This window comes from Physeter macrocephalus, chromosome 7, assembly GCF_002837175.3.
Source record: "Physeter macrocephalus isolate SW-GA chromosome 7, ASM283717v5, whole genome shotgun sequence".
In the NCBI taxonomy this organism is placed as follows: Eukaryota; Metazoa; Chordata; class Mammalia; order Artiodactyla; family Physeteridae; genus Physeter; species Physeter macrocephalus.
In genome coordinates this window covers 35,460,683-35,476,107 of record NC_041220.1, presented here as the reverse complement: position 1 = coordinate 35,476,107, position 15,425 = coordinate 35,460,683, and the positions used below count along the sequence as shown (strand labels likewise).

The 15,425-nt window shown below is 40.5% G+C and overlaps 1 protein-coding gene across 9 annotated transcripts in view; it reads right to left on the bottom strand.

The window, feature by feature from the left end:
- TMEM131L (transmembrane 131 like) overlaps nt 1-15,425 on the bottom strand; it is a 162,842-nt gene that overhangs the window by 81,946 nt on the left and 65,471 nt on the right. For 7 of the 9 annotated variants that reach the window (XM_028491800.2, XM_024126617.3, XM_028491799.2 and 4 more), the window contains 4 exons: nt 11,276-11,344; nt 6,948-7,071; nt 5,495-5,611; nt 4,536-4,646 (listed from right to left, as the gene is read on the bottom strand). In XM_028491800.2, the coding sequence (XP_028347601.1) occupies nt 4,536-4,646; nt 5,495-5,611; nt 6,948-7,071; nt 11,276-11,344 (421 nt within the window). Of the gene's footprint in view, nt 1-4,535; nt 4,647-5,494; nt 5,612-6,947; nt 7,072-11,275; nt 11,345-11,705; nt 11,842-15,425 lie in introns of those variants that run through there. The other 2 variants (XM_028491801.2, XM_028491797.2) reach the window with 2 other exon arrangements.

Sequence of the window (15,425 nt, the reverse complement as noted above, 5' to 3'; positions counted from 1 at the left end):
CTGCGCGTCCGGAGCCTGTGCTCCGTAACGGGAGAGGCCACGACGGTGAGAGGCCCGCGTACCGCAAAAAAAAAAAAAAAAATTGATTTTGTCATAGCTAACTGACTCTTTTAGCAGCTCAGGAGACAAGACCAAGTGCTGCCACAGTCCCTCTGTGTGAGGTATCATGTGGTAAGCTGCAAGGGAAAGTGAGCCAAAGTGTTCTGATTACATAAATTTCTAGTTGCTACCTTAGGAAGCAGTTTTAAGTATGTGGGAGCAAAGGCCAGTGACAATCCCTGTATCTGAAAGACTCAGGACATATTCATTTCTGCCTAAACCTTCTCGCTCTTTAGCTTTCTACCAGATGCACGTTCCAGCTCTGTCCTGGAGAAGATTCAGTCATGAGCACTCCTTCCCCCACCCTCCTTCCCCGTTGAGAGAAGAGACCTCTTGAACTCAACAGCCACCCCAGATTATGGGTTCTGGACCACAGGCAAAAAGGTAGACAAAAACACGGGACAGAAAGAATATCAAAATAAAGATACTCCTTTCTGGATAAGGACAGCCGGCAACCTTACAGCCACTTAAAACACAACTTGAACACATTTTATGTGTGCAGTTTAAATGCAAAACTATTATAGTCAGGATTTTTTCTGAGGAATGCCATAATTATTTCTTAAGTCTAAATTTTGTAGGTTTTTGTTTTTGTTTCTAGGTGTAGTAAGCCTTGGAAAAAAGACTTTAAAGTTTCTTTTTCTGAATCACTGTAAAAATGAAAGCAATTTAAATAATTGCCTTTTAAGAAATATTTTTTGATATTTAGATCTCTCAACACTGGGTTCCAACAAAAGATCAGTCAAAACAATTGAGTTTTACCTTCAAACTCTGAAATGTATTCTACATTGTCACGTCATAAGAGCAGGGACACTGTGCTGTGTTCACTGCCCTATCACTTCCTGGAACATTCAAGAAATGATATCTAATAGCTAACTGTTGACTGACTAATGGGGGGAGCTATGCTCAACAGGGGCAGCCTTAGACAGTGACTTGACTAAACTCATAGATGCCAGTATAAATGAAAATGGAGAGAATCTACCATTGGGAACAGAGCTGAAGCTGAGACAGTCAAGGAGAACGCCGAGACACTCCAATGGCGGAAGAACTGTCTTTTCAACAAATGGTACTGGGATTACTGGAAATGCATACGAAAAGAATGAACTTGGATACCGAGCTCACACTATACACTAAAATGAAGTAAAAATGGGTCACAGACCTCGCTACAAGAGATGAACTATAAAACTCAGAAGAAAACACAGGAGTAAATCTTTACAACCTTGGACCTTGTTAGATTTGACACTAAAAGCATAAGTGACCAAATAAAAAATAGGTGAACTGGACTTCATCAAAATTAAAAATAAAAAGACAACCTAAAGAATGGGAGAAAAATACATACAAATCATGTACCTGATGAAAGTCTACTATCTAGAATATATAAAGAACACTTACAGCTCAACAATAAAAAGACAAATAACCCAATTTAAAAATGGGCAAAGGACCTGAATAGACATTTCTCCAAAGAAGACATAAAAATTATCAAAAAGCACATGAAAAGATGCTCAACATCATTAGTGATTAAGGAAATGCAAATAAAAACCACATGAGGTATCACTTCACACCCACTAGGATGGCTATAAAAAAACAAAACAACAACAAAAAAACAGAAAATAACAAGCCTTGGCAAAGTTGCAGAGAACTGGAATCCTCATATACTGCTGGTGAGATTGTAAAATGACACAACCACTTTAGAAAACAGTTTGACCAATCCTCAAAATGTGAGACAGAGAATTACCATTATGACCCAGCAAAATTCCACCCTTACATATACACCCAAGAGAACAGAAGACATACGTCCACACAAACTTGTCCATGAATGTTCACAGTGACATTATTCATAATAGCCAAAAAAACTAAAACAAATCAAAAAAGTGAAACCAATTGATAAATGTTTAAACAAAATGTGGTATATGCCTATACAATATATCATTTGTCAATAAAAAGGCAGGCAAGACTGGTAACATGGATGAAACTTGAAAACACTATGCTAAGTGAAAGAAGCCAATCACAAAAGAGCACGCAATTCATTTACATGAAATGTCCAAAACAGACAAATCTATAGAGACAGAAAATAGAGTAATAGTTGTCAGGGATTAAGGCAAAGAAAATGTTCTAAAATTAGACTGTGAGAGAGTGGTGAATGCTGCACAACTCTGTGAGTATTCTAACAACCAGTGGGGGTACACTCTAAGTGGGTGAATTTTGTTGTTTGTGAATCATATCTCGATTAAGCTGTTAAATATAGATAAAAATGCAAAAAAGGAAAAAAGAAACAAAACAGAGTTTCGTACCAGCTAAAGCAGAAACAAGAAAAGCCAAGTCACCGCCGCGGTAGGGGGAGCTGGCCAAAACTCCCCTCAGCCCAAGTTCATGCGCCCCTCCAACGGCAGGCCCCGGGCTGGGCCGGGAAGATATGGAAAGCCAAGTCAGGTGGCCCCCGCTTTCGTGGGGCTTAAATTCCACGAGTGAAAGAGAGAGTGGCTAAGTAACCACACTATGTGGGCGTGGGATTATTTCACCGGATACGAGTCCTAAGGGGGAAGGAAGTCAGTTGTACTGCAGGCCAACCGAGGTCTGGAACCGAATGGGAGAGACAGCAAGATCCTTGGAGAAGTCAAGATGAGAAAGGAAGGATGAAGCGAGGGTTAACTGTGAGAAAAGCTGGGGAAACGGCAGGCACAGAGGTTCAGGGGCAGGAGGGGAAGAGACAGTGTGAGTAGCAGAGAGGGAGGGAGACGGGGGAGGGACAGCGCCAGACCGCCCAAGGCCTTCCAGCCACACGAGGGGTTCCGTTTAAGTCCTAAACCCTACGGGAATGCACGGAAAGCAGGAGACTGACGAGGTCCAACTTGCATTTTGGGGAAGAGGACTTGAAAGGGCCAAAGCAGACGCCGGCAGACCAGTTAAGGGGCTGCTACGGTGGCCCAGGTGAGGATGGCCTGGATGTGGGACAGGGCAGAGGGCACCACGGCAAGGATGGGATCTGCCAGGCAGAGTGGATGGCAGGCACGCTCTCATCACACCAAGGCCTCCGAGGCCCTTAATTCCACGTATCCTTAAATTAACAGCATTGACTAAGGTAATCTGAACACCCGCCTCGGTTTCAGTGCTTTTATCACCACTAACATGGCACCAGGCACTCAAAGCTCTCAGTCACCAGAGAAACCTGGCCATTCTCAGCTGCCCCATCCCTCCCCCCGCTGAAGGACAGCCCCAAGATAAGGCTGAAAGTGCTCATAGGAAAAGCCCTCGCTGTCAGCACATGCAAATTAAACTTTCTCTAGGCCTTCCAAGCCCTTACAACATGCAGGTCAGATCACGGCAGTCTCCAGCCTAAAACCTTTCAATACAGTCCCACTGGTTTCAGAACTTAAACCAAATCCAAATTTGCAAATAAAAAGAAATCTTCCTTAAAATCCTGAGGAAGGGCTATTCCATTGTATTAAAAAACGGAAATAGTATGTTAAATCCCTAAGAATGACCTATTGGGTGGCAAAGCACCCAGACATTACATTGCAGGTAAATTAATTTTGCTTCTCTCCCCACTGGAATGAGAGCTCCATGGAGACAGAGGTGCCAGACTCATGCCTGGCCCAGAGCAGAGGCGCAGTGAAACTGATGGTGAAGGAAAGCCTGGGTACCATGACCTACAAGAAGTCCGAGCAGTGGGCTTTAGTTATTCATTAGAAAGAAAGGGTAGGTAAGGTGGTACGCTTCATAATATGTTGGGTCAAGTGCTTTTGGAATTTCAACAGTTATCCGCAGTTGCAAGGAAATATAAATAATCGAAGGGAAAAAACGGCCAACCCTATAAGCGATTAATGAAATACACATGAAAAGAATTTTAAGGTTTCATTATATACCTACTAAGACACTGAAAACATTTCTCTCCCCGGAGCCACACCCAGGCAGGACTCAGGGCAGGAGGGCGGGAGAGGGAAAGACGCTTGCAGGAATGTCATTACCAGTGACCAGGGAGGGTCTGGCTCCCTGAAAAGCACCCTGGCAAGATTAACAAGCCCTATAAACCGGTTCGTAGTCTTTAACTACAGAATCCTCTTTACAAAATACACCCCAAGGAAACAGGTAGTCCAAAAGACAAATAAAGAAACCTGTAAAATACCTACACGGCCTAATGGTAAAAATAATGAAAGACTGGACACACGGCAAATAACCAACAGCAGGACTAGGCAAACTATGGAATATCAACACCGTGGACTATACAGCCGTTAAGAAGAAGTATATGGGTTCCACTGACACTTTACATACATACGTTATTTCCATACGTAGCAGGATTTTTTCCAAAAGCGGAACATGTTAAAATCCCACCTCTGACTAGGTTAAAAGGTCTGTCTGTGCTCTGTGTAAGACACATAAATGTAGAGGCTACAAAGTTTGGTATTTATCAGCATTCAGAATAAATGTCCTACTAAAATCACCTGTGTTTGTGAAAGCTGAACGCTCTGGACCTGTGGGAGCAGAAAGTAAGCATTTGGTAGCTGTTTTACAGACCCTTCTGCAGAGATTCTGCGAGTGCCAATGCCAGATACCTGCAGGAAAAAAACACAAAAATCTATTACTTTGGAAACACATTTGACATAGTGCTGAAATACCTTTCCAAAGGAAATCTGTGTTCGCCAACTTGGCCGTCAAGACGATTAATCCAATTATTATATTTATCTTTGTCCTCCAAAAACAAAAATGCAACAAAAGTTGCTGTACTTAAGCTGAATGTTCCTCAACGCAGCAAATCTCTTCAGAAATAGACAACTTTTCTGATATGGGACCACGAGTTACATGAAATCCTGTAAGAATTAGCCACCAAAGTGATAGATCTTGGCACTTAAATGAAAGATGTCACAGATACCGCTTAAGACAAAGATTCCTGACTCTTTCTGTGAACAACAACAAAAAGACTCCTCTCACTCCCTCCCCAGTGCTTTGCTAGAATAGGGAGCTCCCTGGGGACGGGGCCCCCAAGCATGCAGTCCGTGTCCCCAGAGCAGAAACAGTCCTGAGCCCGGGAGAGGAGGAAGCAAAACCCCCAGGGGCTGCCCTCACAAGCTTCCTATCCCTGGACTGCTGGAGGTGAGCGTCGTGCATTTTGAAAACCCATTATATTTTATACTAGAAAACCGTCCGATAGATTTCTGTTTGGTTCTGATACCCTTTCGAGATCCAAGGTGCATTCCAGCCGTGCACTTTGCATGAAAGATGGCCACCTGGCCCGCGAGGCAGAGGAAGAAGGAGGGCTGGTTAGCTGGACATCAACTAAGCAGCCTTATACTTGAATGACATAAACTAGGGGGCAACATTTCCAAAAGGATTTTCTTTAACATCCAAACTCCTTCGTTACATCAACAGCCAAATTATATGACCAACGGAAAAAGCTACTTACATGATAAGAAAGAACTCCATGTGAGGAGGTATTAATAAATAAAGAACTTTCAATGCTTCCTTCTTCAGTAGGTAAGAAAATAATTCTGAAGGACGTTTTCCCCATTGCTGGAATTACCTGAAAGAAAGCTACCTCATTAGCCACTTGGAATGGCCCCTCTTTGACAAACTGTCTTTCACAGTCTTTCTTCTTGACAATTCCTGTTAACAGATATGTGCGTATTCTTGCACCCTTGATTTATGCATATCATGAATCCCCGAGAATGTCCAAACACATCAACATCCAACAATCTAAGAGAAAATATCAAAGAACACACCGCGGACTTAGGGCAAGACAGCTTTCACCCCGAGTGGAGCCATGTGCCTCATACCTTTCCTTTACCCTCCTCCTCCTCCCCCATGTGTTCAAGGGCCTGTGTCTAACACACTTCCACCTCCACTTAAGTAAAGAGAACCACCGGTGTACCGACATGTTGCTACTTAGTAAAAGTCAGGGACAGTGTTTATCTGGACAGACTGTCATGACCAAAATACTGGGCTCCCCCTTACTCCACTTCCTGAGTCCCAGTATTTAAAAAAAAAAATGGGGATAGTAAGGAAAATAAACTCTAGTAGTAACCTGGATCTTCATTAAAAGTTAAAGACCTTTTAAAAGTTTAAAAATTAAAGTTAAATTGAATTACTAAAATTAAGACTATTAGGGACTTCCCTGACGGTCCGGTGGTAAAGAATCCGCCTTCCAATGCAGGGGACGCGGGTTCAATCCCTGGTCGGGGAACTAAGATCCCACATGCCGCGGGGCAACTAAACCCGCGCACCACAGCTACTGAGCCCACGCACCGCAACCAGAGGGAAGCCCGCGCTTGCTCCGCCACGAAGAGCCTGTGCGCTGCGACGAAGAGCCCGCTTGCCACGATGAAGACCCGACGCAGCCAAAAAAATAAATAAATTTTTAAAAATATTTCAATTGAAACTATTAGAAGATCAGGGTTTTGAGCTCTGAGTTATGGTGCAAATTAGCTTCACAAGGACCCACTCACCCCCCTTAGGCCTGTATTTAGAAAAGAGTCCTAACCATCCTAGCACGCTTGCCAGGTGAAGAGATCACCTCTGTAAACTTGTACTAGTTACTAAATGCTTCAGCACTGGTAGTCACTACGAGACAAGTAATATTAAGGTTCTTTAACTATGAAAAAGTCGTATTGAATACACATGCATTACTACCTAGTTTAAATTCGTTAAACTTTTTTTTCCACATAGATAATCAAGAGCCACCAAAATTATGAATCTAACAACTGAAAAAATAAATGCTAAAGCAAACACATAGAAGGGAAGAGTCTGGGTAGCAGAAAAAGGGGGGACAGGCAACAGAAAGTGAAAAAACTACAGGCAAAGAAAGCAAGAAAAGCTGGCAGCCCGCCACAGCACAGCTTCCAAGACGTGTCCACACTCACCCTGCAGTGAACGGGAGGCACATGGAAATGTCCCGCAGCTGTAAACACGGAATTCACCACGACCTCGCTCTCCCTGCTAGGGTTATACGCATAGAGAATCTTTGCTGCAGGGTGTCCCAGGAACCTAGGAGGGGAACAAGGAAAAAACGCAAGGGATTGTATGGTTATAAACAAAATCATCCATCCATCCATATATACACTCTAAACCCAGAAAGCTGTTGATCTTCATTACAAAGTTAAAAGCAACAATCCTATTGTTAATAAAGCATTCTATCCACAACAGTCAAAAATTTTTTTTAATCCTTTCTTTTACAAGACACTCACGCAAACCCACAGTAGCACCCCACTGATTTTTGTATTAGAAGAATTCAACCCATCTAGGCCACTGAATGCTTCCAAAAAAACACCTAGGGGGAACTAGGTATCTGTCTGACATGGGTCTCTAATGCAAATTAAAATACGTTTAGATAAGAAACTGTACTCATAGAAAAAGCCAGTCTTCTTAGGGTTCATTTTCTGAGTAATAAATTTAAAGATACTTTTGGGGGGAATGGATTTCAACTGGCAAAGAGACTGTATTAAGTCTTATAAAAGAAAACTTAATTGTTAAACACCATTCTTCCGAGAAAAATGAAAGCTCTGCAGCACTTTCTAGCTTTGGCTGTTATCCATTTAAATCATGAGTCTTTCAGAAAACTCTAATGAAAGCTTTGGTTCCTCCATCCACAAATATGCATACAAAAGTGTTATAAATACTTTCAAAACTTTCCATGACCCTCAGAGTTAAGAATCTCTGCTCTTCAGCAAATACCCTAACTAATGGAAACCTTGATGTTGAATCTTTTCAGCAGGGCTCTCCATCTACAAAGGTGGGCTCTGACAAAGGAACTGCAAGAGGAAAGGGGCCAGTTTCTAGCCCAGCTACCTGGAGCTACCTGCAATGTTCCCTCGAATTGTTTACTCTGATTGCTACTACCCAATACCAAATTCACTCCAGTTAAACCGTGTTGTGATAAACAGAGAGCCAGCAAAAATTTCACTGAAGTCATCTCTCCAGTTTTAACACCCTCAGCGGCAGAGACCCAAATAAACGGTTCTCTTTAGTATGGCCTAGAAATGAAACTATATTCTAAAAACAGGGGAAAACATCATCTACATTATGTTTGTGTTTCTCTGATTTTGTTCCTATTTCTCTTATATTAAAATCTAGGGGTTCACAGTTGAATATTTTTTTTAAAAAGTGTGCTTTAGGAAAAATTAAGTGCATGCTGTTTCTCTTATATACAATATATACAATAGGATTTCCAAAATAGTGCCATCAAACCCTTGGAATTTTTCTTTCAGCTCTTCCTTCAACTTTTAATCACAAGTTTTAGTTGAAGGCTTAGTATGTCCAATATGTATTTTAAAAGTCCTTAACAGCCAGTTACAAATAAAATACAATAAGTGTGATTAAAACTTTGATTTTTTTAGAGTGTTCTTAAATAAAACAACTAAAAATTTTTTATACTATCACAGCACCTCAGAAAGCCCTGTGTCAGGCGTACTAGGCTCACCTCTGCCTTTTCCCTCAATTAAATTAAATAAATAAGAACTTCCATGATTTTAGGTTTTACATGAATAATATGAATCAATCAGCAAAGTTATTAATACTTATCCTCAAAGCTTTTGTTTCCTTCACATAATTGGAATACAAGATTTTTAGTTTCAAAGGATACAAATGTCTCCCCAAGAAACACCTTAAAAAATAAGACCACAAAACTGCAATGTAACAGAGCCCAATGGCTGTGTCCACCAGAAACCTCACCAGACCTAACAGAGAATGCTGGCTGAAACCTAGTCACCACAGTACTATTTTTATCCTATTTTTTTAAATTCTATTTTTAAAAGTGTTATGAGGATAAGAATTTCCTTCACTAGTGACAACTGGACGATACTCTATTAATTTAATACTACAAAAGAATGATTAAAATTTCTTATGAATGATTAGCACTTTTAATCTCAGGACCAGCAGAATATTAACCCTTAACATAAATCCTAAGAAGTAGGCAGAGGCCAACTGAATAACATGATCCTGATTCTGCATCCTAGAGGGAAACCAGAACTATGGGAAGGAATGAGGTTTGTTCAAGGTCAACGCCAAAATAAACAACAGCAAAACCTGACCTAGGGCAGTGAAGAAATGAGAACTCTCTGGTTAAAATGTGTATCTAGTGGCTTCCCTGGTGGCGCAGTGGTTGAGAGTCCGCCTGCCGATGCAGGGGACACGGGTTCGAGCCCCAGTCCGGGAAGATCCAACATGCCGCCGAGCAGCTGGGCCCGTGAGCCATGGCCGCTGAGCCTGCGCGTCCGGAGCCTGTGCTCCGCAACGGGAGAGGACAGCGTACCGCAAAAAAAAAAAAAAAATGTGTATCTAATGCCTATGGATTAGACCATTTGTTAGATGCAAGGTAAAACTTGACTAATTTTTTAAAAGTGTTCCGATTTAGTCTATATTTTGTTATTATTGAGATTTTTTTTAACTTCAGCAAAAATAATTTATTCCCATAACCATATCCTGGATCTCAATTATGAGAAAAATAGCATGGTACATGCTGGCTTAGAAATCAAAAGATTTATTACTCTGTCACTTCCAGTAAAATGACCTTGGGAAAACTGCATTACTTCTCAGCAACAAATATATGAGCATTTGTAGTACATGCTCCAATACAGAGATATTTGGAAATGATTCTCTCTCTTAGACAACACCTACCTCCAATATCCTTCCAGGATTGCTGTAATCCTCAACTCACAAGAGACAGGATTGTACTTTAAAAACTATAAACTACTACATAAACAAAACTGAATTATCCAAAGGTGATTCAAGTCTAAAACTCAGTAACCTTTTCAAATCAAGAACTTTAAACATTTTTTTCAACATGCTTCCAGCTATTAGAACCAGAAATCGATGTGCAGAGCTACTTAACATACATAGATAATACACACATACATCCAATCACGTGCACTGACGACTGTAGGATTTTTTTATATTACTGAAGAGTAAATATACTATGGACAGCCAGTGTCCCATGAACTGGAATTGTTATCCTAATCTAAGTGTATTTGCTACTATCCATCTTGTGATATCTACCAATCTGTAACATACACTTTAAAGTAGGTCCTGCACTGAAATTTCTTTTTACAATACTTTTGACAAAAGCAAAGTGATCTCAGAATTTGAAATCAATGAGGTTTGATTATAAAACCTCATTCTTTACCTAAGAATAAAAATATAAAAATTCAAAAACAAAAACGTAGACGCCTAGAGTCTTGTAAAATCAGCAAGCTCCCTTCGCACTTTTATCACTCCTTCCTCTTACAGACTCTCCTTAAAAAGCTCAACCATGTGCTTTTAAATTTAAAATTCATTAATCTTCATGGCAGCTCTGATATTTTGATGATCAGAAGGAAATGGAAAGAAGGAAACCAGATGAATAAAGGAGAGCACACCAGGGAACCACCACTAACTCACCCCAGATGCTCTCCTAGCACCATGGTTACTTCACTCACATAACTTTTCTTGCAACTCAAAAAAGTTCTTCATAAAATTGAAGTGATGTTCCAGGCTGCTAAAACAAGCAGAGTTTTTAATCCTGAAACACTCTTTTACTTTCCACCTTGAAACTCTACTAACGTGAAATTACATCTACTCAGTGCAGCAAAATTCTGCATCCAGGGAGTCTAACACTTCATTACAACCAACACGAGTCCTGAAGTTCCCTCCTGAGCACAGCTTCACCCTTCTCCTCCTTAATTTCTCTGAGTTCCCAGATCAGTCCCTCAACCGACACTCAGATCACATCCCCTTCATCTCATGGTTCTCAACAAGATGTACTACAAGGAATTAACAGCTTCCACGCTGTCTTCCCCACTTAACTTGTTTCCAAAGCCTCAATCATAGTAACTAATGTATGTACAATTTTGAATCCCAAAGCATAAGGAGCAGTAAAAACTGAGTGAATAAGTGAATCTAATTTTAAAAATTCAGAAACCATCAATATGTAGAGTTTTTCATTATAAAATAACCTGCTTTGTTTCAGAAAAACAAGGACTTACTATCGACTTAAATTATAAGGTACATTCATTAAAAACTAAAGAAAGGGCTGAAACAACTCTTACACTCTCCTTTTCACAAAAATATTCCTTTTAACAAGTTCTAGGATCAATCTCTCTTGATATTATCTATATATTTAAAATATATTTAACATTATACATATACATAAGAGATATCCTGAAAGCAAATAGTGTAAATAATAAATTATTAAAAATTATAAAGAGAAGATACTTACTGAACTCCAAAATCTAGAACTGGTGGCTGAAAATGTAAAGCTTTTCCACTAAATAGCTTGTCTGAGAAGCTAAAAAAGAAAGGACAAGACAGATTAATTTTTGTTGTGCTTTTGAAATTTGAATGCTGAGTTAAGAGGATACACTTAGGCTGATAGCTCTCATGAGATATAATTTTACTCCCTTATAAAGGAGTCTGAACTAGATTTTAAATGTTAAAGTTGAATTATTCAAAGTCTAATATAATTCTACAGCTGCAAAAATTTAAGATACTCTTAGATTATGGTTAGTATAACTTCATACCAAATATATAGATTCTATAAGCATTCAGATAAAAAATGGAGATAGATTTAATTTTTAATAGGCTTCATTTCTGGGTGAATTCAGGAAACATATCTATTTTCACAAACCCCAAATCAAGAAAAGACATACCAGGACGGGGCAACGTTGAGGGTAAGGGGTTGCAGAGGGAGGGAGCTTCGGCCTCTACATTCATTAAACAAGTTGTAACAGGGAAAGGATTGGGAGCATAGCCAGGGTTGCCCCCAAAGGTTGAAACCATCACCAGGTCTGTATTTTTCAGATTAACAATCAAATAAAATCTCATACGGCAGGTCATATTTTCAGCAGTTGTTAATCATTACTATGATTTCATTTTCCTTCAGAACCAAAAGCCAGAAATTAAAATACTAAAAAACATATAAAGACATTAAAAAATAAGCTATAACAATATATATACACACTTAAAGACATAAAATACAAAATATATGTAAAATATGTATAAATATAAAATATATACACGTGGGTGTATCAAGGAAGTATTAACTATCATACGACATTTCTTTTAAGAAATTCTTTTTTTTTTTTCTTTTTAAAACAGTAGGTCCTTGTTGGTTATCTATTTTAAATATAGTAGTGTGTACTTGTCAATCGCAAACTCCCAATCTATCCCTCCTCCCCCACCCCTCTCCCCTGGTAACCATAAATTCATTCTCTAAGTCTGTGAGTCTGTTTCGGTTTTGTAAATCAGTTCATTTGTATCATTTTTCTTTTTTGGATTCCCCATATAAGCGATATAAGATATTTGTCTTTCTCTGTCTTACTTCACTTAGTGTCACAGGACATTTTAAAAGCCATGTACTCCAAAAATACTTAACTGGAGAAGCTCCTAAATGTAGCATGCATAACTGTTTTCAGAGACTCAAGTTAAGTTTTCCAAAATACAATCTTTCCATGTTCTCCTCCCGCAAAGTAGCCCTCCACCGAGCACAGTCCAGAGGCTCGTCCAGGAATAGACATTTGAGTCTGAAACTTGCCAGCCCATAGAAGCGCTATGACCTTCAGCAAGCCCCTCTCCCATTTTTCTTGAAGGTGCAAACAATACAGAGAACCCTTTCCAAAATCCTCATCTCATAGAAAGAATCCTGGCTGCAATCTCTTCTTCCTCTCTCCACTTTTCTGCCTCTGTGTAAGCTTCCCTTCCTCCATCCCCTCTCCTAAGAATCCTTTCTCTGGTATCTCTTATCTGTATCTCCTTGATTCTACCTCAGCATCAACTGTATTAATAATAAAGGTGACCTCAGTCTCCAACTGCCAACCTCCTCCCTCGCATCCAGTTCGGGCAGGTGAGAGGTATGCTATTTACTGGGCTCTCTCAAGCCCCCAAAGGCCAGTACTAACTCCATGACTTGCTTGCAAAAAAAGGCCACAAACACACACCCAGTTGCCTCCAGAAATGTTTTGAAGAGCCACAGGAGGCGACATAAAGAGTTGCCAACATCAGACGCACCGCAGTCACCCCCACTCCAGACCGAGCTGGTCAGGGCTCAGCATTCCAGAAGGAAAAGAAAACAGGCAACTTCACATGCCAAGAATGATCTTAGAAAAGTCAGGCTACTGTATTAGTAAAAAGTAAAAGAACTAATGATAGTCTTCTTCCTGCCTTGGGTACTGAAAGTGGATTTATCATCAGATTTCACACACAACTTCTGAAAGAAGACGAGGTTTTGGAGGATTTAAGTAATTCACCCAAGATCACATAGTTACTAAGAGGCACAGCCAAAATTCCAATGCAGGTCTGTCTATCCAGGTCAGAAACCTGAACCCTGCATGGAGTTCAAGTCCATCCACGTTCACATGACCTACCCAAGGAACCAAGGCAGTCTCGCCTGCCAGGAGAGGGGCAGGGCTTCAGAGCTGAGACCCAAAGCCGTCACTTAACTTCTCAGAAGTCCCAGCCTTAGTATCTGTAACATGAAAATGACAACGGTATCCACCTTATAGTTATCATGAGGTTAAAATGAAATAATAATGTCTTTGCTTCACGCCTGGCACATAGTTAAGTGCAATAAACATCAGATCGTGTTACTAAGAAGATGACTGTCATCTAACAGGAAAAGCAACGAGAACAGATGGAGAGGCCAAGTGAGTGTGGAGTCAGAGCTGACCTCAGGATTTAGAAGTCCCAAATGGGGTAGGAGTAATTATCTCTGAATAGAACAAGTGAAATATAAACCTGGGCTGTCTCACACCATAACAGAGTTTTCTAGATCCCACAATCAGGAAGTTTTTCATACCCAGTGAAAACCAGACATTTAAGGTTCAACCTAAAGCAATATCGTAGAAACTTCAAAGAAACTATTTTTTGACCTCACAATGGAGAAATAAAACCATGTCAGAATTTTTTCCTAAAAGTCACAGAACAGATTTATCTTTCTCATTTGGTCAGTTTCAGCTCACTTGACTTTACAATCTGGAAACTAGATCAAGTTGTACAAGGAGATTTAACATCACTCTATGAGTTAAAAAGTTAGTTCCCATAGATAAAACCATTTTAGACACAGGTACTGACCTGGACAGATCTCACGCACATACATATGACCTCAAGTATTAAAGACTGAAGGGGGAAAAAATCAGCAAACTGCCAAAATTTAGTCAACTATGGACATCAACAATTATCCTCAAATATCAGTGCCAGCTAGGAAATTATACTGTGTTTAAAGATGCCAAAGTTTTCATTTCTAAATCGACAACATCAAAGAAATAACTTAAGCCTCAAGAGCTTCAGAAATAAAAGATACACTGTCTTCCTTTTCCTTTTTCTCTCAAAAGTCAGCATCACCCCCTTCACATCTGTACCCTTAACAATACGGATGATTCGTTTATGTGGAAGAGGCCACCTGGCCTCTTGTACGCTTAAGAGTCCCCACATCTGCATCTTGTAAAACTAAATTATAAATTCATGCCACGTGTTTCTGACTTTCACCCTTTCCCCATCTGCAAGACGATTACAAGGAAAAGCCCTTTATTAAAAGAGAAAAATAAGAGCGAGCCCGTTCTGCTTCTATAGCAGGAACGAGGCACAGAAATAAGACATAAAAGTGACAGCAAACTGAGGCGAGGTGCTCCTGTTATATGGACCCCGTCCCACGCCCACTTATTCTGAAGATGCCCTCCTCCTGCAAAGAGTCGCGCCTTCCCTCAGCTTCAGGACATGTGGACAAGGAATTCCACACATGCTTTTTTCAAAGAATATCTTTGCCTAAGATTACCTGACATTTTTATTTTCTTTCTCTCTCTTTTTTTTAACTTTGGCCATCTTTTTTCTCTGTATATAAAACAAAGAAACACAGTTCGAAAAAGTGGCTAGTAAGAGGAAAGAAATTTCACTGGAAATGAGAAGACCTTGGCTCAGGTCCCAGCCAGGAGCTCCCACGTGACACAAGGCTTGGTCTCCTCTTCAGCAAATCGAGGGGGCTGGGCTGGATGATGCCAAGATCCTTAGAAAAGCCCTCGGGGATGCCCAGTCCTCCTTCCTAGGAAAATTAAATCGATCTGCAAATATCAGATACACCCTTTAAAAAAATTCAATTCAGTAACTTAGATATAAAAAATGAATTAACTATAACCAACTGCTCTGGCCATTCACAAATGTTATCCATCCAAAACACATCATTTCAGGGCTTCCCTGGTGGCGCAGTGGTTGAGAATCCGCCTGCCGATGCAGGGGACGCGGGTTCGTGCCCCGGTCCGGGAAGATCCCACATGCCGCGGAGCGGCCGGGCCCGTGGGCCATGGCCGCTGAGCCTGCGCGTCCGGAGCCTGTGCTCCGCAACGGGAGAGGCCACAACAGAGGGAGGCCCGCATACCACC